The 24,415-nt window shown below is 37.5% G+C and overlaps 1 protein-coding gene across 1 annotated transcript in view; it reads left to right on the plus strand.

The window, feature by feature from the left end:
* LOC137398277 (transient receptor potential cation channel subfamily M member-like 2) overlaps nt 1-24,415 on the plus strand; it is a 34,494-nt gene that overhangs the window by 7,730 nt on the left and 2,349 nt on the right. Inside the window, exons 8-32 of the mRNA XM_068084407.1 lie at nt 648-821; nt 966-1,092; nt 1,213-1,313; nt 4,764-4,949; nt 5,649-5,828; nt 6,138-6,291; nt 6,461-6,558; nt 6,810-6,916; nt 7,394-7,619; nt 7,873-7,980; nt 8,870-8,928; nt 9,322-9,469; nt 13,449-13,589; nt 14,080-14,214; nt 14,681-14,800; nt 15,899-16,073; nt 19,501-19,741; nt 20,221-20,355; nt 20,501-20,691; nt 21,005-21,117; nt 21,381-21,482; nt 21,564-21,824; nt 21,999-22,087; nt 23,392-23,480; nt 24,202-24,413. Of these exons, the coding sequence (XP_067940508.1) occupies nt 648-821; nt 966-1,092; nt 1,213-1,313; nt 4,764-4,949; nt 5,649-5,828; nt 6,138-6,291; nt 6,461-6,558; nt 6,810-6,916; nt 7,394-7,619; nt 7,873-7,980; nt 8,870-8,928; nt 9,322-9,469; nt 13,449-13,589; nt 14,080-14,214; nt 14,681-14,800; nt 15,899-16,073; nt 19,501-19,741; nt 20,221-20,355; nt 20,501-20,691; nt 21,005-21,117; nt 21,381-21,482; nt 21,564-21,824; nt 21,999-22,087; nt 23,392-23,480; nt 24,202-24,413 (3,672 nt within the window). The remainder of the gene's footprint in view (nt 1-647; nt 822-965; nt 1,093-1,212; nt 1,314-4,763; nt 4,950-5,648; nt 5,829-6,137; nt 6,292-6,460; nt 6,559-6,809; nt 6,917-7,393; nt 7,620-7,872; nt 7,981-8,869; nt 8,929-9,321; nt 9,470-13,448; nt 13,590-14,079; nt 14,215-14,680; nt 14,801-15,898; nt 16,074-19,500; nt 19,742-20,220; nt 20,356-20,500; nt 20,692-21,004; nt 21,118-21,380; nt 21,483-21,563; nt 21,825-21,998; nt 22,088-23,391; nt 23,481-24,201; nt 24,414-24,415) is intronic.

Consider the following 24,415-nt stretch of genomic DNA (forward strand, 5'->3'; position numbering starts at 1 on the left):
AGAGATCTCTATTATATATACTAGTACCCTAGCAGTTCTGTGTGCCGTGAGAGATCTCTATTATATATACTAGTAGCCTGGCAGTTCTGTGTGCCGTGAGAGATCTCTATTATATATACTAGTACCCTGGCAGTTCTGTGTGACGTGAGAGATCTCTATTATATATACTAGTACCCTACTACTTATACTCCTACGCTTGAGAGATCAAGCGTAGGAGAATAAGTATGTGCACAAATATTTTAAAGTTGTGGACTGTGAGCAATTGGCGCAGGCAGGCAGTAGTACGCCAGGCTGCAAAGCCCAATGTCATGGGTGCAAATCCTGCACAATGGAATCTTTTTTCCCATCCGTTTATTATAGTGAGGATTACGAAAGATAGCGAACGGTTGGCAAAGTCTATTCTTTTCTTATTATTATTATTATGCTAATGAGCAATGCTAATCTGAGTTTGGTTTTGTGGATTATTTTATTACAGCAAGCGGATGTTTTATAATAATTATGAGTGTCTCTAATTCAGTAAGATATTTTAATAAGTGTCATCATTTAACTGCTAATAAATAGCTTATTTGCATAATGGTTGTGTCAATTTATGGCTGATTTAGCAAAAGCATATCAAGGGGATTGCAAGCTAAGTTGTGTGATTAAAGGGGTCAGGAAGAGCTGCAGACATGTTAGCCTATGCTTATAACCATACGGAGGAAGAGGAAGTCGAGACGTTTGACAGTCGTGGCAAGTCCGTTATAGAGAAAGTTCCCAGACTCCCTGATGAGATTCAGAAGAAGCTGAGGGAAAAGGTCTTGGATGCTTGGCCTAATAAAAATGTAAGATGAGAAATGTTTTCATGTAGTTTTCATTTTGGTTTTTATATTTTCATTTCATTTAGTTGTTTATTTCGCTACTGCTTTCATACATGTCATAACTACTCATAGTATTTCCCTTCTAGACTTATTATTTTTGTGTTGCAGATAGATCATCTGGTGGAGACGATAAAACACTGTGTAATGAGAAGGCATCTCATAGTTGTCTTCTCTTTAGATGATAAGAATACCATGAAGGACATGGACATCGCAATCCTACACGCCATCATGAAAGGTTAGTCGTCATATTAGCGTGCTTGGCTGTTGATTAGCTAGATGTTTATATCATAGTCTAAAAACATTCCTTCTCCTATAGAGTATATTCATATCGAAATCGTGTGTCTTGTCGTATTAGCTAACAAGAATGATGCGATGAACCAACTGAAGTTAGCTCTGGCCTGGAATAGAATCGACGTCGTCAAGGATGAGATCTTCACCGATGACAAGTCGTGGGATGTAAGTTTCTATAGCCACTAATGTTGACAAGCTGACAATAACATGAATCAAATTTGTGGGATGAATGTATCAACCTCTACAATATAGTATTATCCATAGTAGCACCAGCTCAACACATTTCTATGCCTTGACATTTTTCATTAATGTAAAACTGTATCAATGTTCAATGTTCACTGGTCAATGTAAATTAGACTTTCATAAGTATAAACTGTATGCTATGATATAAACTAATACCAGTCAAGGCTGGTCAATGTAAATTAGACTTTCATAAGTATAAAACTGTATGCTATGATATTAACTACTACCAGTCAAGGCTGGTCAATGTAAATTAGACTTTCATAAGTATAAAACTGTATGCTATGATATAAACTACTACCAGTCAAGGCTGGTCAATGTAAATTAGACTTTCATAAGTATAAAACTGTATGCTATGATATAAACTACTACCAGTCAAGGCTGGTCAATGTAAATTAGACTTTCATAAGTATAAAACTGTATGCTATGATATAAACTACTACCAGTCAAGGCTGGTCAATGTAAATTAGACTTTCATAAGTATAAAACTGTATGCTATGATATTAACTACTACCAGTCAAGGCTGGTCAATGTAAATTAGACTTTCATAAGTATAAAACTGTATGCTATGATATAAACTACTACCAGTCAAGGCTGGTCAATGTAAATTAGACTTTCATAAGTATAAAACTGTATGCTATGATATAAACTACTACCAGTCAAGGCTGGTCAATGTAAATTAGACTTTCATAAGTATAAAACTGTATGCTATGATATTAACTACTACCAGTCAAGGCTGGTCAATGTAAATTAAACTTTCGTAAGTATAAAACTGTATGCTATGATATAAACTACTACCAGTCAAGGCTGGTCAATGTAAATTAGACTTTCATAAGTATAAAACTGTATGCTATGATATAAACTACTACCAGTCAAGGCTGGTCAATGTAAATTAGACTTTCATAAGTATAAAACTGTATGCTATGATATAAACTACTACCAGTCAAGGCTGGTCAATGTAAATTAGACTTTCATAAGTATAAAACTGTATGCTATGATATTAACTACTACCAGTCAAGGCTGGTCAATGTAAATTAGACTTTCATAAGTATAAAACTGTATGCTATGATATAAACTACTACCAGTCAAGGCTGGTCAATGTAAATTAGACTTTCATAAGTATAAAACTGTATGCTATGATATAAACTACTACCAGTCAAGGCTGGTCAATGTAAATTAGACTTTCATAAGTATAAAACTGTATGCTATGATATAAACTACTACCAGTCAAGGCTGGTCAATGTAAATTAGACTTTCGTAAGTATAAAACTGTATGCTATGATATTAACTACTACCAGTCAAGGCTGGTCAATGTAAATTAGACTTTCATAAGTATAAAACTGTATGCTATGTAAATTAGACCAGGAGATAGAAAATAAAGAGCAGTAAAGTAAAATTATGCGAATTAAAACAAAGCTCTTTTTGCATAACTCTGTTCTATAGTCTGGATTAACAAGGTGTTGGTGTTGGGTATAAGATGTAGTGGGTTTTCTAGGCAAGTACAAATTTAATGGATGGTCAGGCAGATTGAAGGTGTAATCAGAGTATTTTAGACAGCGAATATCTGATAAAATAGCTCATCAGAACTAAAGGCATTTAAATGTAAATGCCTGTCATATTTGTCCATACATGGTAGCTTCACCATCGGTCATATCTGTCCATACATGGTAGCATCACCATAAAACAATTTCTTAAGCATCCTAATTTGTCTTTCAGTCTTTGATACAGCTTGGGACAGCATAAGACAGAATGGATATTATACAATTCTGGTAAAAGGGCGATAGACCACTTATGCTGCCATAGTGACATAGCATATCCTAGTGCATATGTGGCATGCCTTCTTAGACACGCATGCGTAGTGCATTGACTTAGTGTATCTACATACATGTAGGATATTAGCGTGTTATATCTACATAGCATATGTACACGTCATGTCTAAATAGCATGTTTACGTAGCTTATTTCCACAGGATACATGTTCACCACATTCACAGTATATGATTAAATAAAATATTATGCCTAAGTAACTGAACATGGTTTTTTATTATAACTTTAATCATATTTTCATTGCCCGTATGGGTATGCATACACGTATGGGTATGCATACACATACAGAATAGTGCTGTGCGATATGACACTACATGCCAAAACGATATATTAGCCCTGTGAGCTATCGATACCGGTCAGTATCAAAACTTTGGAGTTATGTTCTCTCGATATAGATTATTATGACGTTTCACCAAAAAGACAGAAATACAAGGGCGATTATTGTGTCCAAATACAAAAAAATTAGGAGATGTCTTTTCTTTCTAACTTTATTTAAGAAACTTTTATAAAACTTTTTTCTACCTCGCCAGTCCGTTTCTAGAGGATTTTCAAAAATGATGGAAATTCGCGGGCTCGCAAATAAGTTTTCAGGAACTAGTGCTGTACCGATATTGAGTCATGAAAGCCGGCGATATTCAATGTCAGTTCTGCTAATTAAACACAGATATTTATTGTCTTGACATGATATCGAAAATGTCGATATACCCGATTACAGAATCGACTTACAAAACGCCCCAAAATGATATCGTCCCACACAAAATCGACACCTATCGTGCAATATCTTTTTATCATGCAGCACTAATACAGAATGACTACTTAGCATGCTTCTATAGTTTGTTCAGATTGTATGTCATGCCTACATAGCATGTCCACACGATGCACCTACATAGCATGCGTATATAGCAGGGTCACACAATGCGCCTGCATAGCATGCGTGTATAGCATTTTCACAGAATGCGCCGATATCGCATGCATATATAGCATGTTCATACGGTGCGCCTACATAGCATGCATATATAGCATGTTCACACAATGCACCTGCATAGCATGCGTATATAGCATGCTCACACGATGCACCTACATAGCATGCGTATATAGCATGTTCACACGATGCACCTTTATAGCATATGTGTGTGTGTGCGCGCGCATGTGTGTGTGTGTGTGTGTGTGTGTGAGTGATTTATTTCATCAAATATATAGTACATACAATTGCAAACATACGAACAAGAAAACATAGAAAAGTTTCAAACAATATGTATATAGCATGTTCACACAGAGCGCCTACATAGAATGCGTATATACATGTAGCTTGTTCACACGATGCGCCTACATAGCAAGCATATATAGCATGTTCACACAAAGCGCCTATATAACATGCGTATATAGCATGTTCACATGATGCGCCTACATAGCATGCGTATATAGCATGTTCACACAAAGCACCTACATGGCATGCATATATAGCTTGCCTTCATAGCATGCATACATAACATGTGTATATAGCTTGCCCTCATAGCATGCATGTCTTGCATCCCTTCTTGTGTGGCAGAGCAAAGAATTGGAGGACATCTTGTTGACAGCCCTCATTCAGAACAAGATCGATTTTGTTGAGCTCCTCATGAACCACATTCACCTCGCTGCTTTCGCCACGATTAAACGCATGCTCGAGCTTTACAATGGTATCCCCAGGAACCACCTCCTCTCTAGAATGCTCATGGCTAAAAAAGACAACAAGGTGACCTTTCTTTGTTTGGTTTTTTTACAGTAGCGTAATTATAGGTGTTGAGTTTAGCAGACATTTACTGGGTTGCTGGTGGCAAGTGATGGTCTACGTCATCAGCGTTAAAACTAATTTACAAAAGAAAAGTATGCGCAGTATATTTTTAATCTTACTACACATGACTTATATATAGGTATATACATATGTATGTAGTATTGCATATACATATACAGTATATAGGTATATACATACAGGCCTATATACTACATACATACAATGCATGTACTATACATTGTATGTATGTAGTATTGTATATACCTATATATAGGTATATACATACAGGTCTATATACTACATACATACAATGTATGTACTATATACATTGTATGTAGTATTGTATATACTGACATATATGCTGTATGTATTTCAATCAATATATGACTTTGGCAATGCCTTAGCTGGATACCTGAAACTGTCAATGTATATCCTTAACACGGTTACATTGTTTTTCCAAACAAGTACAGTATTAAGTCTGAAGCATATGCCAGTTTGGTGTAGCATTTACTCACTGGCTTTTTAAGAAAAGTTGACTACTACATAGAGAGGTAAAACGCTTTAAAAAGAAGTCAAATTTTGTGCTAGATAAGGTAAAATAGTCAATGTTTCAGAGTCGGCCCTTGTTTCTTCCTGTCACACCAAAGAATACTTTTGTAGGACATGACTGTGTCCCTGCATGTAGTCGGAGAAGTTATACAGAATCTCATTGGAGATTTTTACAATCCTCTCTATAAAAGGGATCCGCGCTATAACAAACTGGACTCAGACGCCATTTTGAATAAAAAACAAACTCCGAGTAAGCCTGCGCGTAAAGGAACTGCTCGTTGGCTACGACAGGTCAGTTCAACCTATAGCAACAATGTAACCTATGCAACAGCTATCTATTGTTTACAAGCCTTGGAAAGCAACATGACTAAATGGAGATATTTTACCTTTCAAAAATTATTCTAATTAAATGTGTTCATTAAATAAGTAGATAGCATAACCCGACCTCTATAGTCTCTATATCTACATATCTCGCTTTAATTAATTTTGATAGTTTTGTTTCAAAGAAGTACCATTACCCTTATTCCTATGGACAAACTATGCATGACCAGCTTTGAATTGGCTCAGACATCCAATTCAAAAATGCTGACGATATTGTAGAACACTCTTGCTCGGATATTGGATGCTAGTGACAGCGAGGATGAAGAACCAAGAGACACAGCAGCAGTATCATCGGGAGTTGGAGCAGCGATTGGACATTTTGAAAAAGCTAAGAACAAAACCCAAGTAGCTCCTGTTCCAATTCGGTCTAAGAGTGAGTCACAGTTAAAATTTCACCAAAATCTAGATTATTATTTGGCTTATACCATGGAAGACATTTAATTCTGTATATAAATTGACCTCTTAGTCTGCTGTGATATAATTTATTTGTGTACAGCAAGCGTTGTATGCATTAATTTCAAATTATAATTGGTTGCTTTCAGAGAAATATGAATTTGATTGGCCCGCACGAGAACTTTTTATGTGGTGTATCCTGATGAGAAGAAAAGACCTCGCTCTTCTCTTTCTGAAAGAGGAAAAGGTAGGTTAAAGTTCCTTTTGTTATGACTAAGGACCTGAGTCTGAGAAAAAAGTTTTTTTAATTTTTTAAAAACTGGTTGCACTCTTGTATAGTTACCTATAGTTAGGGCTAAACCTGTTAGCTCATTGACACTGTAACTTGAAGTGATGCCACTGTCTACTGGTCATTATCTACAACTACACTTCCATGTTTTATTAGTAGATAGTAATATTCTATGGGTTTCATCTACTATATCCTCTATTCCTACGCAGTACGCGATCGCTCCTGCTTTGGCAGCTGCCATCACGCTGAGGAACATGACTAACCAGATGTATGCCATTGATGCAGAGGTTGTGAAGGAGATAGAAGCGATGGCCACGTAAGCTCTATGGAATGTGTGCAAGCTCTATAGATTGTGTACAAGCTCTATGGATTGTGAGCAGTTGATGCGTGTCAATTTTATCAGTCGCTATTCTTAATTTTAGGCCTTAAAAGTTGTGAGCTTTAAACTGTTTTACTCTTATTACTATAGAGTAATATGTTGAATAAGTCAAATATTCTATTGTCAGGTTTTGAAAAAAGTCAAATAAGATTGATGGCATGGCTTTGTTTAGTTAATTGTAAATTTGGTACATTTTACTCTCTGCTATGTGTGTTCACTCAAAATGTCCTAACTTGCGAATAGTTATCAAGCCAATATTTTCTGCATTCTCATTCATTTTTTCTGTCTCAAAGTGCTTATACTCCAAATTGGCTTCAAGTTTTACATAATACCATTGAGTTGTTTTTCTTATGTCCACTTTGAAGCATGCGCTTTTAAGTAAATACTCCATGTTTATCTGTTTGTTTGTTACAGAGAGTTTGAAAACATGGCAATAGGCGTGCTAGGTGAATGTTTCGCAGCTGACGAGTCTAAATCAAAGATTCTTCTCGTCCGACTTATTCCCAGCTATGGGGAGACAACCCTTCTCCAGTTAGCTGTTGAAGCTGGCAATAGAGAGTTTGTAAGCCACCAAGCTTGCCAGAATTTGCTAAACGACATCTGGTGGGGAAAGATGGATGAACTGCAAGGAGAGTGGAGGGTAAGCTAGTTATGTGTACTTTGCCTCCTCAATTGACTTGGGACATTGAAATAGCTTGTAAGACTGTTTGTGAAAGGAGTTACAATGGTCTTCATTATCATTGTGACATACGTCATGTCATAGCAGAATCATTATGACGTATTTCATATCATAGAAGAATCATTATGAGGTACTTCATACCATAGAAGATGCATTCTGATGTGTTTCGTATTATAGAATAATCTTACAAAAAACCAAATTAATTTTATTGTAGCTGGTGGTGAGTTTGATTATGCCTCCTCTGCTGTTTGCTCTTGTCCAATTTCGTAATGAGCAGGAATGGAGAGAAAGGCGAAAACTGAGAGGAGAAAGTAAGAGAAAGGTAATTTAGCATTTTGAAAGTTTCTGAATGATTTTAATTGTGCGGTTTTGAATTTATGTTTCACAACATTAGTCCTTAATTTGTGCGACCTCTATAGTCTGCGTGACATCTGTATACTGAGTGACCTCTATAGTCTGCGTGACCTCTGTAGCCTGTGTGACCTCTTTAGTCTGCGTGACTTCCGTAGTCTGAGTAACCTCTGTAGTCTATGTGACGCCTGTAGTCTGCGTGACATCTGTATACTGAGTGACCTCTGTAGTCTGCGTGACCTCCGTAGTCTGAGTGACCTCCGTAGTCTGCGTGACATCTGTAGTCTGAGTGACCTCTGTAGTCGGGGTGACCTCTGTAGCCTGTGTGACCTCTGTAGTCTGCATGACCTCTGTAGTCTGTGTGACATCTGTATACTGAGTGACCTCTGTAGTCTGCGTGACCTCCGTAGTCTGAGTGCCCTTCGTAGTCTGCGTGACATCTGTAGTCTGAGTGACCTCTGTAGTCGGGGTGACCTCTGTAGCCTGTGTGACCTCTGTAGTCTGCATGACCTCTGTAGTCTGTGTGACCTCTGTAGTCTGAGTAATCTCTGTAGTCTGTGTGACCTGTGAGTCTGTGTGACCTCTGTAGTCTGTGTGACCTCTGTAGTTTGCGTGACCTCTGTAGTCTGTCTGACTTCTATAGTTTATGTGACGTCTGTAGTCTATTTGACATCTGTTGTCTACATGGTTTCTTCTGTTTGTGTGGTGTTCTTAGTTGATATTCTTGTTGATATATACATTTCTTTAGTATGCGTATTAGATTATCCTTTTTTATTCGAGTATTTTTGATATTATTAATTTTATTATACTTTGTTATTGTATAATTGGTTTTTTCATATGTTCTATTTCTTGTGTTTCAGCAAAAAAAGACGGCAAAAGAAAACAAGGCTCAGCTCACAACACAGACATTCAATGAAGGGTACATCAGCTATGTATTATTATTATTATTATTATTCCTATACAAGAAATTTACATGTTTCAAGTTTAGAGATTGTCTTATTTTATGTTCATGCTTAACGAGTTGTCATATTTTAGTTTTCTCTATTTCATCTATATTGACGTATATTAGTTCACGCTTGGGTTTCCTTTAGCTCCAAGTATCATGGCATGCAGCTCTGTAGACTACCTTTAAATATTTTCTTTATTGGATTCATTTATCCGTGATGAAGTGTTCTTTACGTTTTACTTTCACCAATACTTCCTTTATAAACATTTTCACCGTCGGTCTGTTCATTTTTGACAATGAGCTATAGGGATTCCGTGATTTATGTGAAGATTTGTCCTCTCATTCATTCTTTTACTAATTGTATAGCGCTCTACAGAGTAAGGCATCTGCATTTTCAAATTACGATGCGGAGGCAGTTGATGATACAGATGATAGTATACAAGATGAGCTGTCTTGCTTTGGAATGATCGCAGCATTTTTTAATGCTCCTAAAATCACTTTCCTTGCCAACACGGTAAGTTCAACGCTGTGTTCATGTAAACTTACTATCCAAGTTACGACCTAAATCGGCTCCGACCAACCAGTCATAAATCGACACGGTCGTAACTTGGACCAGATACATTTGAGGTGTATACTCAAAAGCATGATGCAGGTACATTTGAGGTGTATACTCAAGGGCATGATGCCGATATATTTGAGATGTATACTCAAGGGCATGATGCAGATACATTTGAGGTGTATACTCAAGGGCATGATGCAGATAAATTTGAGGTGTATACTCAAGGGTATGATGCAGATATATTTGAGATGTATACTCAAAGGCATGATGCAGGTACATTTGAGGTGTATACTCAAGGGCATGATGCCGATATATTTGAGATGTATACTCACGGGCATGATGCAGATACATTTGAGGTGTATACTCAAGGGCATGATGCAGATAAATTTGAGGTGTATACTCAAGGGTATGAGGCAGATACATTTGAGGTGTATACTCAAGGGTATGATGCAGATACATTTGAGGCGTATACTCAAGGGCATGATGCAGATACATTTGAGGTGTATACTCAAGGGCATGATGCAGATACATTTGAGGTGTATACTCAAGGGCATGATGCCGATATATTTGAGGTGTATACTCAAGAGTATGATGCAGATACATTTGAGGTGTATACTCAAGAGTATGATGCCGATACATTTGAGGTGTATACTCAAGAGTATGATGCAGATACATTTGAGGTGTATACTCAAGAGTATGATGCAGATACATTTGAGGTGTATACTCAAGAGTATGATGCAGATACATTTGAGGTGTATACTCAAGAGTATGATGCAGATACATTTGAGGTGTATACTCAAGGGCATGATGCCGATATATTTGAGGTGTATACTCAAGGGTATGATGCAGATACATTTGAGGTGTATACTCAAGGGTATGATGCAGGTACATTTGAGGTGTATACTCAAGAGTATGATGCAGATACATTTGAGGTGTATACTCAAGGGCATGATGCCGATATATTTGAGGTGTATACTCAAGAGTATGATGCCGATACATTTGAGGTGTATACTCAAGAGTATGATGCCGATACATTTGAGGTGTATACTCAAGAGTATGAGGCAGATACATTTGAGGTGTATACTCAAGGGTATGATGCAGATACATTTGAGGCGTATACTCAAGGGCATGATGCAGATAAATTTGAGGTGTATACTCAAGGGCATGATGCAGATACATTTGAGGTGTATACTCAAGAGTATGATGCAGATACATTTGAGGTGTATACTCAAGAGTATGATGCCGATACATTTGAGGTGTATACTCAAGGGCATGATGCAGATAAATTTGAGGTGTATACTCAAGGGTATGAGGCAGATACATTTGAGGTGTATACTCAAGGGTATGATGCAGATACATTTGAGGCGTATACTCAAGGGCATGATGCAGATACATTTGAGGTGTATACTCAAGGGCATGATGCAGATACATTTGAGGTGTATACTCAAGAGTATGATGCAGATACATTTGAGGTGTATACTCAAGGGCATGATGCCGATATATTTGAGGTGTATACTCAAGGGTATGATGCAGATACATTTGAGGTGTATACTCAAGGGTATGATGCAGGTACATTTGAGGTGTATACTCAAGAGTATGATGCAGATACATTTGAGGTGTATACTCAAGGGCATGATGCCGATATATTTGAGGTGTATACTCAAGAGTATGATGCCGATACATTTGAGGTGTATACTCAAGAGTATGATGCCGATACATTTGAGGTGTATACTCAAGAGTATGAGGCAGATACATTTGAGGTGTATACTCAAGGGTATGATGCAGATACATTTGAGGCGTATACTCAAGGGCATGATGCAGATACATTTGAGGTGTATACTCAAGGGCATGATGCAGATACATTTGAGGTGTATACTCAAGAGTATGATGCAGATACATTTGAGGTGTATACTCAAGAGTATGATGCCGATACATTTGAGGTGTATACTCAAGGGCATGATGCAGATAAATTTGAGGTGTATACTCAAGGGTATGAGGCAGATACATTTGAGGTGTATACTCAAGGGTATGATGCAGATACATTTGAGGCGTATACTCAAGGGCATGATGCAGATACATTTGAGGTGTATACTCAAGGGCATGATGCAGATACATTTGAGGTGTATACTCAAGGGCATGATGCCGATATATTTGAGGTGTATACTCAAGAGTATGATGCAGATACATTTGAGGTGTATACTCAAGAGTATGATGCCGATACATTTGAGGTGTATACTCAAGAGTATGATGCAGATACATTTGAGGTGTATACTCAAGAGTATGATGCAGATACATTTGAGGTGTATACTCAAGAGTATGATGCAGATACATTTGAGGTGTATACTCAAGAGTATGATGCAGATACATTTGAGGTGTATACTCAAGGGCATGATGCCGATATATTTGAGGTGTATACTCAAGGGTATGATGCAGATACATTTGAGGTGTATACTCAAGGGTATGATGCAGGTACATTTGAGGTGTATACTCAAGAGTATGATGCAGATACATTTGAGGTGTATACTCAAGGGCATGATGCCGATATATTTGAGGTGTATACTCAAGAGTATGATGCCGATACATTTGAGGTGTATACTCAAGAGTATGATGCCGATACATTTGAGGTGTATACTCAAGAGTATGAGGCAGATGCATTTGAGGTGTATACTCAAGGGTATGATGCAGATACATTTGAGGCGTATACTCAAGGGCATGATGCAGATACATTTGAGGTGTATACTCAAGGGCATGATGCAGATACATTTGAGGTGTATACTCAAGAGTATGATGCAGATACATTTGAGGTGTATACTCAAGAGTATGATGCCGATACATTTGAGGTGTATACTCAAGAGTATGATGCAGATACATTTGAGGTGTATACTCAAGAGTATGATGCAGATACATTTGAGGTGTATACTCAAGGGCATGATGCAGATACATTTGAGGTGTATACTCAAGAGTATGATGCAGACACATTTGAGGTGTATACTCAAGGGTATGATGCAGGTACATTTGAGGTGTATACTCAAGAGTATGATGCAGATACATTTGAGGTGTATACTCAAGGGCATGATGCAGGTACATTTGAGGTGTATACTCAAGGGCATGATGCAGAGCAAAAATCCTGCTCAAGTGTTTCATTTAAGACCTCATTGTAGAAGATTCTCAAAAGACAAAACATTACAAACTCTTTCTATAAAATTAATATATTATACAAAATAATAAACTAACATTAATTAATAGGGTTGGGTAAAGAAAGAAAATATATTACACATGACTGTCATTAGATGCTGAAACTACAAATTAATGCAAAGATAAAAAATATAAAACAGAAAATGTGCTTGTAACAAAACTAAAGTCCACTTTTTGCTTGCATATCACCTACACAGTAGGACTGATCTTTCCTCAACCGTACACCTTGTTTTTTTTGCTCTTTTGGTGTTTTCTTGGGTACCATGGCAAAGGTGTAGTGTACAAATTATAGTATATAAGTATGGTATAAGTTTCCATATGGATGTCTACTCAACAACTGAGTCGGACTGAATCTGCTGAACGTGGTTCTAAGTACAGGGAGACGTAAGACCCTGAGGTAATAAGTCAGACAGTTACGGTATATATATATATATGTATATATATATATATATATATATATATATATATATATATATATATATATATATATATATACTGTATGCCTTTCTTTTGGATCAATAGCTCGGTTGTATGCGATATTACGTTGATTTGTTGGTTTCCGTATAACCTAAATATTTATACATTTAAAAGAACTCGTAATTTTTTGTAAAAATAATTATCCGACCCGACGGACAGTTTGCCCCAATCACTAACATTTTGATCTTTTTATCCACTATTTTAGGCTGCCCTCAGCAGACCTCAAGTATTACCTTACTCTCTGTTGCTATCTTTTTTGCAGGCATTCTATGCTGCCTTCCTTCTGCTCTTCACCTACATGATGCTGTCAGATTTCCATCCAGAGAATATCAATGAATATTCTTATGTAGAGATCATTGTTTCTATTTGGGTCGTTACTTTGTGGATTGAAGAGGTCAGGCAGGTGAGAAAGTCATGAATTCATCTTGTATGCCAAAAATACTGAAGTACTGAAGAAGTCTGCAGGTGACAAGAAAAAAGTGAAGTGACGTTTTAGTTTCAGACAGATATCAATGCCACCATATAAGGTGCTGCTGGATATTTCATTGATTTCTCTTTCTACTGATCTCATCACAAGTCTTAACTTCATAACAGCGCTACCTGTATAGTGTTTAGTTGTGTGATTCAGACAGATCTGCTGTATGAACCTTGCTGCCAAGTTGAACTTTTATCTGATCTTGTTTATTTGTTAATATTTATTTAGACATAACTGCATCAAGTTATCATGAAGCTAATTTCATCCGCTCTTCTCAAACATTTTCACAAGTTGAATTGAATATTTTGTTTAGCTGTTATCACATATTTTTAATATTTTCATTAGCTTAGCATCTTGCATTATTCTAACTTTCGCTATAATAGATGTAGAAAAAGCGAGTGATCCATAATCATTTTAGTTTTGGGTGACGGAGGCATGTAGCTTTCATATGAAGCTGGTAACATACTTTAGTGATGTATGGAACCTGGTCGATATCGGCACAGTCATCCTATACGGCATCGGCTATGTCATCAGAATGGTTGATCACAACTATATTGTTACCCAGGTTAGACAAATATCTTAGCCTATGTTCCTCAAATTTGACAGACAACAGTATGCCACATATAGTTTTTAAATTGTTTATTAAATATTAATACCTAATTCTGAATGGCATGTCTTAGATTTTTTTCACAAAGGGTTTATTTGGTGAACTACACACCAGTATTTACATATTTCTTTGTAAGTGTGTTACGGCTAATGACTAACAGCTTTAAATTATTTTACCAAATTATTATAGAAAATTTATTATTTTGTATAATAATTTGATAAAATAATACAAAACTATTGGTCACTAGTCGTAACAAAATTTATTATTTTGTACCAAAATTTAGTACTATATCTTGCCTGGGATATTTCTACAGAACAGACTTCGCCATGAAGAAACATTGCTGAAAGAGAACATATATAGCTACGATGCATACATCTACATGAGGGAAGACCAGGACGAGGCAGTTGCTAACCGGCTAAGCTATTCAAGAGTTATACTCAGTCTCGCGCTGCTCGTCTTTTGGTGCAGGATCCTCCATATCTTCTCCGTCATTCGCATCCTCGGACCCAAGCTTGTCATGATCGGACGCATGGTATGCTATTCTTAGCCTGTCACACAATGCACTATGAAAACTGGTTATTGCTACATGCATTGTATATCACCTGCCCATGCGTTACATACAGTAGCTTCTGAACATGTATGGTGGTGTTCTACTTCACGATGAATCATTTCTTACACACTTGGAACTGATGACTCACTGGAAAGCGCAGCGTAGCCTAATGAAGTATGTTTCATGCTGACAGTGGAATGCTTTAGTTTAGACTAAGCATTGGTTTATTATGTGAGAAGCCTTTGTTATATACCTGATGATGTTCATTATAACTGCCTATTGACCCCTGGATAAAGTTTTCTAGAGCGTAGCCTAAGGAGTTCTAACATTGGCCGGTTACCACCTGATCATTATCTATATCAGGGGTCCCCAACCTTTTTCATTCAGTTCCCCTTATGCCTTTTCATAAATGTGATTCTCCACACACTTTTATCTCACATGACTAAAAACAACCGATACAAATTATAATCTCATTTTATTGTACTTATCTAAACATATAACAACATATTATTAATTTTTATACAGCACGCATACAACACAGCAATTATACATGACCTTCGGCATGGCGGTGAATTGGTTTATGACTAGGTTGACTTGCTATCCAATCAAACTCCTGATGGATGTGTTCACATATATCTGGATTCTGACTAGTAGCTCATTATTAGCAACTAGTGTTATAGATAAAACCAAAATTTTAAATGATGAAACCCAAACTCACACGGCACTGCCGGGCATAAATTAAAAATTTAACAAATCAGATACCTCTCTGTTCCCCCCTTGTATATTCCGAATTCCTCCCTAGAAGGGAATTCCTCTCTGATTGGGAACCGCTGATCTATATAGAAGAATGTAAATTATATCCTGCCTTCTAGGTAGCTTGCCGTCATGCAAGTTGTTGCTTTAGTCTATAATCAGATTGTTTGATCACATTCATGTAGCATTCATAGTTTTTAATTTTTCTAAATATTTTAATGAACAACCAGTTTCCTGTTACCTATTGGCTTGTCAGTCAGTTTAATATACATGCACGCTTGACCATCTCAGATCAGTACCAAATCCTATAATCTTAATGTTTTGCAGATAAAGGATTTGCTATCATTTGGAATAATTCTAGCAGTGTTTACGGCAGCCTTTGGCATCGCCCAACACGCTATTATGTACCCAAATGAACCACCATCGGGAGTCCTTATCTATAACGTCATGCGACGACCCTACTGGCAGATGTATGGTGAACTCTTCCTCGAGGATTTAGAAGGTCAGGGCCATCTCATTTCCTTTAGTGCAGTTTGTTACGAGTCATATTTTTCACATAGCTGTGAAATCCTGAGCGGTTGTTCAACAATGCACAGTCAAAGGCATGGTTATTAGTCATCAAACAAATACGTGTCCCTAGACTTTGCACTTCAATAACAGCTCTGTTACTAATAAACTCTGTTTCCTGATTGGATTCAGGTTTTGATTTGTATTGTAATCAAACCTCAGCATACAAAATTAGTCCAATTCCATGTTTGTCCAAATTGTCATATGTGGAAGCAAATAATCAAATTGTCATATGTGGAAGCAAATAATCAAATTGTCATATGTGGAAGCAAATAATCGTGCAAAAATTATGGTATCTTCTTTGACCATTCTAAAGCTGACAATCTTACAAGCCTTCAATTAGTTACGTGTAGCATTAAAACAAGCGCACTATAAAACTATGAACGAAAACAATTTATAAACTAAATTATATTTAAGAGCTAAATATTTAGGATACCCAAAACGTAAGTTTGGGACAGAGCTTAAGTTCTCAAAGGGGAGGTGTGGTGTTCACTCAACTGGCAGCTCTGAGGTAGCTGCCAAAAGGTATTTGTAGAGGTAGATAAAGGTAGATATTACTTTCTATTTACCTTGAAATTCTAAAAAGTGAGGTGCATCCTTGGCGATGCAGGAGACAGACAGTACATAGGTAAAGGCAATGATAAGGGATTGGAGGTAGAGACGATGATAAGGGTATGGAGGTAGAGACGATGATAAGGGTATGGAGGTAGAGACGATGATAAGGCTATGGAGATAAAGACGGTGATAAGGGGATGGAGGTAAAGACGATGATAAGGGAATGGCGGTAGAGAGGATGATAAGGGTATGGAGGTAGAGACAATGATAAGGGTATGGAGGTATAGACGATGATAAGGGTATGGAGGTAGAGACGATGATAAGGGTATAGAAGTAGAGACGATGATAAGGGTATGTAGGTAGAGACGATGATAAGAGTATGGAGGTAGAGACGAGGATAAGGATATGGAAGTAGAGACGATGATAAGTGTATGGAGGTAGAGACGATGATAAGTGTATGGTGGTAGAGACGATGATAAGTGTATGGTGGTAGAGACGATTGATGATTGAAGATGATAAGGGTATGGAGGTAGAGACGATAATAAGGGTATGGAGGTAGAGACGATGATAAGGCTATGGAGATAAAGACGGTGATAAGGGGATGGAGGTAAAGACGATGATAAGGGAATGGCGGTAGAGAGGATGATAAGGGTATGGAGGTAGAGACAATGATAAGGGTATGGAGGTATAGACGATGATAAGGGTATGGAGGTAGAGACGATGATAAGGGTATGGAGGTAGAGACGATGATAAGGGTATGTAGGTAGAGACGATGATAAGGGTATGGAGGTAGAGACGATAATAAGTGTATGGTGGTAGAGACGATGATAAGTGTATGATGGTAGAGACGATGATAAGTGTATGGTGGTAGAGACGATTGATGATTGAAGATGATAAGGTTATGTAGTTTAAACTTTTTTTAAGTGTAAGTTTTTTTAAGCTACCTACATAACGGTTTGTAGGTAGCTTAAAAAAACTCCCCCACGTTTCAAAAAATTATTTTAGGGATAGTGATTGAAAAAGTTAAAACCAAACTTTCAAACATCTTTTTATAAGGTAGACAGTCTGCTGCGTCTTAAATGGCGTTTCATTCAAGTCAAGTACCCTGTTAGCTGTTTTGTGCTTTGCCAGGTCTCTCGGTATCTCTTTAATAACCATACTGATTTACTAGCCTCGGGTTGAAATCTAACCTTGTATGTATTTTTCCTTATAAAAAATTCAGATCCTTTGTCAACCGACCGTAAAGATCCAATACTAAACAGACAACCAAAAGTGTAACACTTCATAATACAGTTTTATAAACCTGAATTCTTAAGTAATTACTCCTATTAAATATTGTATGACATATGCAACTACCCCATCATACTAGCAGTTGGTAGAACAGGATTTAAAATTGTTATCACTACTACCTAACTTATACACCGTGAACTGACTGATAGAGATCTTTTGGAGCTAGCACTGCTATCTCACTTATACACAGTAAACTGACCGATAGAGAACTCTTGTAGCTAGCACTGCTATCTCACTTATACACCGTGAACCGACTGATAGAGAACTCTTGTAGCTAGCACTGCTATCTCACTTATACACCGTGAACTGACTGATAGAGAACTCTTGTAGCTAGCACTGCTATCTCACTTATACACCGTGAACTGACTGATAGAAAACTCTTGTAGCTAGTACTGCTATCTCACTTATAGACTGTGAACTGACTGATAGGGAACTCTTGTAGCTAGTACTGCTATCTCACTTATACACCATGAACTGACAGATAGAGAACTCTTGTAGCTAGTACTGCTATCTCACTTATACACCATGAACTGACGGATAGATAACTCTTGTAGCTAGCACTGCTATCTCACTTGTACACCATGAACTGACGGATAGATAACTCTTGTAGCTAGCACTGCTATCTCACTTATACACCGTGAACTGACCGATAGAGAACTCTTGTAGCTAGCACTGCTATCTCACTTAGACACCGTGAACTGACTGATAGAAAACTCTTGTAGCTAGTACTGCTATCTCACTTATACACCGTGAACCGACCGATAGAGAACTCTTGTAGCTAGCACTGCTATCTCACTTGTACACCGTGAACTGACTGATAGAGAACTCTTGTAGCTGGCACTGCTATCTCACTTATACACTGTGAACTGACCGATAGAGAACTCTTGTAGCTAGCACTGCTATCTCACTTATACACCGTGAACTGACTGATAGAGATCTCTTGTAGCTAGCACTGCTTTTTCACTTATACACCGTGAACTGACTGATAGAGAACTCTCGTAGCTAGCACTGCTATCTCACTTATACACTGTGAACTGACCGATAGAGAACTCTTGTAGCTAGCACTGCTTTCTCACTTATACACCGTGAACCGACCGATAGGGAACTCTTGTAGCTAGCACTGCTATCTCACTTATACACCGTGAACTGACTGATAGAGCACTCTTGTAGCTAGCACTGCTTTCTCACTTATACACCGTGAACTGACTGATAGAGAACTCTTGTAGCAAGCACTGCTGTCTCACTTATACACCGTGAACTGACTGATGATAACTCTTGTTGCTAGCAAACTGTACTAATAATAAATTGTTTGCGTTGGCTTTTGCCAGTCTTACCAACCACAATTTAAAAAGGGTTGTTTGTATTAGATAGAGCTTTTATCTGAAGTCTTCCAGACTTATTTTTGTGATCAGTTGCGGTTGCGCTATACAATTCAGGGTTAATACGTCTATTTTGGCTTGCCCTGTCTCACTATAGATGCCCCAAAATGAGCAGCATGTAAAAATCTATTTTATTAGGAGAAGAACAGCAAACGTGTGTAACAAATTGCACTGAGGACAAGTATTGCACTGCGACAAAAAGCTTCCTTGAGAAACACAGCCTTCCTCAAACGTGCAAGAATGGGCAACACCCTCTGGATGATCTTGGTACATGCGCCGATGGCTCAAGAATCTCCTGCTATAACAGCACAATGGTGCCTGATGGGCTGCCAAAATTTGCATTCCCAGATGATCGAATGTACCTCTGCTACAACGACAGGTATTACACTAGTTCAGAATATCAAAATACGCCCACACATAGGAGAGGTTACATGGGTCCATGTACAGAGTAAGTTACTTGGCCCCATGTACAGAGAAGGTTACATGGCTCTATGTATAGAGTAGGTTATATGGCCTCATGTACAGATTAGGTTACATGTCCCTATGTACAGAGTATGAACGTTACATGACCCCTAATACAGAGTGGGTTACATTGCCCAGTGTACAGAGTAAGTTACATGGCCCCACGTACAGAGTAAGTTGCATGGCACTGTGGCTCAATTTTTCGAGCTTCGTTTTCCTCACAGTGTTTCTCAGGCACCAATTAACTTTGTATCTTCAGCAACTCCTACATAACCTGAGGTTTACTACCAGTAAGTAAAAGGTTTTTGCATGTAGTAATTCTTATTTCCTGTTGACCAAAGCTCCTCTAGTCTGGAAAAAATGAAACATGAAATGGATGCCATGTTATGATTACAGCTCAGGAGGCATTCCTAGCTGTGACAATGACCTGGACAGGTGCCCGACAGCGAATCGAGTGGTTCCAGTCATGCTGGGTGTCTACATTCTCTTCACACAGATTCTCATGTTTAACCTGCTCATCGCCATGTTCAGGTAGGTAATTTATTACTTGTTTTACGCAAGCCTGTGACCTCACTTCCTTCTTATGTCGTACCCGCACGCATTATCATTCCACATGTTAAAGACTATTTTGCAATTTACTTGTGTGAGTTTTGCTAAAGGGATGAATGTTTTGTAGTTACACATTTACGCTGGTACAAGAAAACACAGACTTACACTGGAAATTTCAGCAGTATGCTATGGTAAAGGAGTACTACACACGGCCGCCATTACCACCTCCATTCATTGTCATCAACCACTTTGGCCTCCTCATTCGATATCTCTACAGGAAGTGCAAAAGGACGGAAACATTTGTCGGAAATGCTTTCAGTATGGCAAATTAATGCAGTATTATATCATGATGTGAGAATATTCTGATAATGTTCAAATGCATGTTTCAGCTAGTTTTTACAGTTTTTTTTTGTAGTATTTCATGAAAAACTCTTCTTTCGAGAGTTGTAATAAGTTGCAAATAAGTGCATGTTTTGAACAATGTGACAACAGATGCAGGTGCTGTTGTTGCTCTCTTTATATGACTGCAAAGGAGTATTAAGTCATTAAATATATTAAATATGTACTGAAGATGACTGAGGCAACTAATTGAAAGGCCTATGTTGTGTTCAAACGATGGTCACATTTGCAGAAACGATGTTGGAAGATCAGCCTGAAAAGCAATTGGCAGTTTGGGAGCGACTCAACTTTATGGACTATTGTGAAAAGAAACAGAGAGATGAGAAGGAAAGTGTCGAGTATAAGGTAGGAAGACATTTTTAAATTGAACAAGGAAGTTGTGTGCTCCCGTTCAATACCAACCAAGCCATACCAATATTAAAAATGTGTGTGTTTACTGCACGCACTAGTCGATGGCTAAATCATGGCAACAAATTCCTTTGGTCAAGAATTTTTTTACACAAAGAATTTTTATTGTCCGTGTTGTATTTTATTTAGATCGTGATCTATATCAGCAGATTGCAGCTTTTGATCCCTTCCTAATAAATATTGCTTTTTCTTACTGGCAGGTCAGCAAGAGTAAAACAGATCTGGATGAAATCATGGAAAATGCAAATGCGATAGCAAACTTGCCTCACATGTATCAAAGAATGGACATGGTTGAAGAAAGGGTAGGTGCAGTTATTATCAGCATAGTGACATATTCATCAATTATGTTTTGGCTAGTTTATAGCCCGATCTCTGACTTTCAGCTTAATGACACGGGTGAGGCTTTGAATTGGATCATGGAAGCGCTGTCTTCCAGTAAGATGGGCAAAGGTAAACCTCCACTCTTGAAACTCGCTGAAGATGACGTGACGAGACAGGAAGTGCTAGATGCTGAAGAAAAGCTATTTAATCAATGGAAAGCCAAAAAGAACAATTTTGTTCACATCAAGTGTAGATCATCACCCTATCTTAAAGCGAGCAAAATTCACCGTTTTCCAGTACCTAATACCAAGGTGTATTTTGAGGTAAGATCTATGCATTTCCTAAATACCTTCTAAATCATTTTTTGCTGAATTCTGCAGCATTTTATTGACATGGTGTCATACATACCGAATCAATATGAAAAATCTATTGCCTGATGTTGTGTAACATGTGATGAAGTTCTGTTTCAAGCTTTGCAATAAATATGCTTTTACCAGATTGATTGGCCAAACTATCAACCAGTCCGATATACATCAGACGAGATTCTCTCTGACAAAGCTGGTACAGATAAAGACATATTCAAATTGTAAGTTTAGTCAACTGATCTGGACTTTGTCTAATTGCAATAGGTTGAAAAAAGACCAAACTGCTCTATTAAGTCTCACATGTAGTACGAGTGCCATTAGGATTCCTAAATAGCGGTACGTTCCTATCTAGGATTCAATGCTCAACTAACTGATATCAAAATTTCGTTCTTGGGGCTCTCTGAATACGATAAAGCTTCATGAATTGTTTGATCTCCCCAATTTGTGTACTAGAATAATGTTTGTATCTCTATAGCAATACTTGAGGGTTGTTTTCTATTGATCTACACCCTTCATTAACATGAAAGGTTTTAAATAATGTCCTCAAGCTAAGCGAGGCTCTCCAGAAAGCTTCTACAGCATAAAGGTAAATGCAAGTAGCCAACTAAAAGAAATGTAGTATTATCAAATAGCGCATGTTTGTTAGTGGTTCCAGACAGACATGTTAGTAATTTTTTAATCTGATTTTCTCCAAGACTTATGCCATGTTTACAATGTGCTAGTTAAGTAGCTAATTATCGTTACCGATTGAGTTGAGTTCTTTGTTCTCTCGCCAAGTCTTACTGTGAATTGAAAAAGTATTGAAGTTCTTTGTGCCATAAACTGTGCGAGTCGCCATAATACATGTTTATATTGTCATTCCAACATTTTTATAGCCCACAAAATTTGTTAGGGCTCATTTTATTATTGTTTTTTTATTAAACTCAATTTTTTCAACGTGTAAAATAAAACTTTTTGCTCTAAGCGAAAAATACAAAACCAGTTTAACCCTTTGCCAAGCGTAACAACGGTTATGTCGCTTATATTCACATCCTCCCATGAGCAGAGCAACATATTCATATTGCCTGCATCAGCATTTTTAAAATCGGCTTTCAATATACATCAAAGCATCAGACTGAGTCAAACAAAACACTATTTTATTCAAACATATTTGACTGATAGAATTTTGCGGAAGCGTAGTTAATTTTCTGCATAGTATAGACTTGAGCAGCGTATAGCATAAGCAGCCACAAGAATACACAGCAGTTATCGCTTAAATGTCTCCTCGAGTGACTCACAAACCAACACAAGCAGATCCTAACTTGATTTTGATAAAAAATCACCTTGCAAAAGTATCCCATCACAGCTTAAAAATCGGACACCATTACTTTGAGCCCACTACCTTGTGGTGGTGAACTTCCTGTCAGCAAATGGAACAGACATGAAAAGTTAGTGCTGGTATCTTCATAGCGGACTATTACATAACTCAAGCAGCCAGTGATGTCTTATTGAAATATATATCTTGTTAGTTCATTCTAACTTTCAGGTCACCAAAGAATATACCAGCTGAATTCAAGTTTAATGTTCAAGATGGTGATGTCTGCAGAGTAAGCTTTCATGGCAAATATCAAATTGGTAAGTTCCTTTCAAATAAGTTTCAATCATTACATTGGGTAGATGCGCAGATATTGAATGTAAATTGATACTATTGATATAAGTGATATAAATTGAAAGCATGGAAATTCATACGAGTTGTTTCTTTACAAGTTTATTCAATATTGCTATGAAAAATTATACTTGACTTATTATAAAGAACTTCTACTGGGTGAATGAAAATTTTTCCATAGTTTCCAGCTTTTGTCCACAATTTTAAACAAGTCAATAGATCTAGTTTGAATCCCCTTTTAGTAATCTAAAATATGGCATGTTTAGCTAATGCATGTTACTATTCTAAATATAAATCTCAGTGTTTGTCTTTTTGTTAAACCCTGTTTCCAATTATAGCAATTAAATCTAGCTATAAAAAACCCGCATGACACTGGATCTCGAGACCTCCAGATCTGGAGGCGGAAAACTTAACCATTAAGCTACACAGATAACAATGGGACCATTAGGCAAATAGTCATTAAATTGGTTAAGATACTCTCAGCGCTTGCTTGGGGTTAATAACTAGCACTGTTGATGTAACAATTGTTAAGTGGCCCAAGCTCGGGTATTGTTTTAGTAAACATTTTAGTAGATATAGCTTTCCAAGTAAGTTACTAAAATTTATTAGGTAATTATTCTATTACTTGTGCAACGCCAGGCATTCGGCTAGTCTTATCATAGAAATAATCAGCAAGGTCGTATGTTGTAGACAAGAATGGACTTCCCCTCAACCCATTTGGTAGAACTGGTCTGACAGGAAGAGGAGATTTGGGTCGCTGGGGCCCCAATCATGCTTTGGATGCAATCGTCTCAAGATGGAAGAGATTCGCTGACGGAGACCTTGAGTTGAAGGGGCAGAAAAAAGTTCTGGAGTTTATAGCCGTTAAACGAGCAGATGTAGAGGAATGGTCGCTGCCAGGGGT

This window comes from Watersipora subatra, chromosome 1 (assembly GCF_963576615.1).
Source record: "Watersipora subatra chromosome 1, tzWatSuba1.1, whole genome shotgun sequence".
Lineage (NCBI taxonomy): Eukaryota > Metazoa > Bryozoa > Gymnolaemata > Cheilostomatida > Watersiporidae > Watersipora > Watersipora subatra.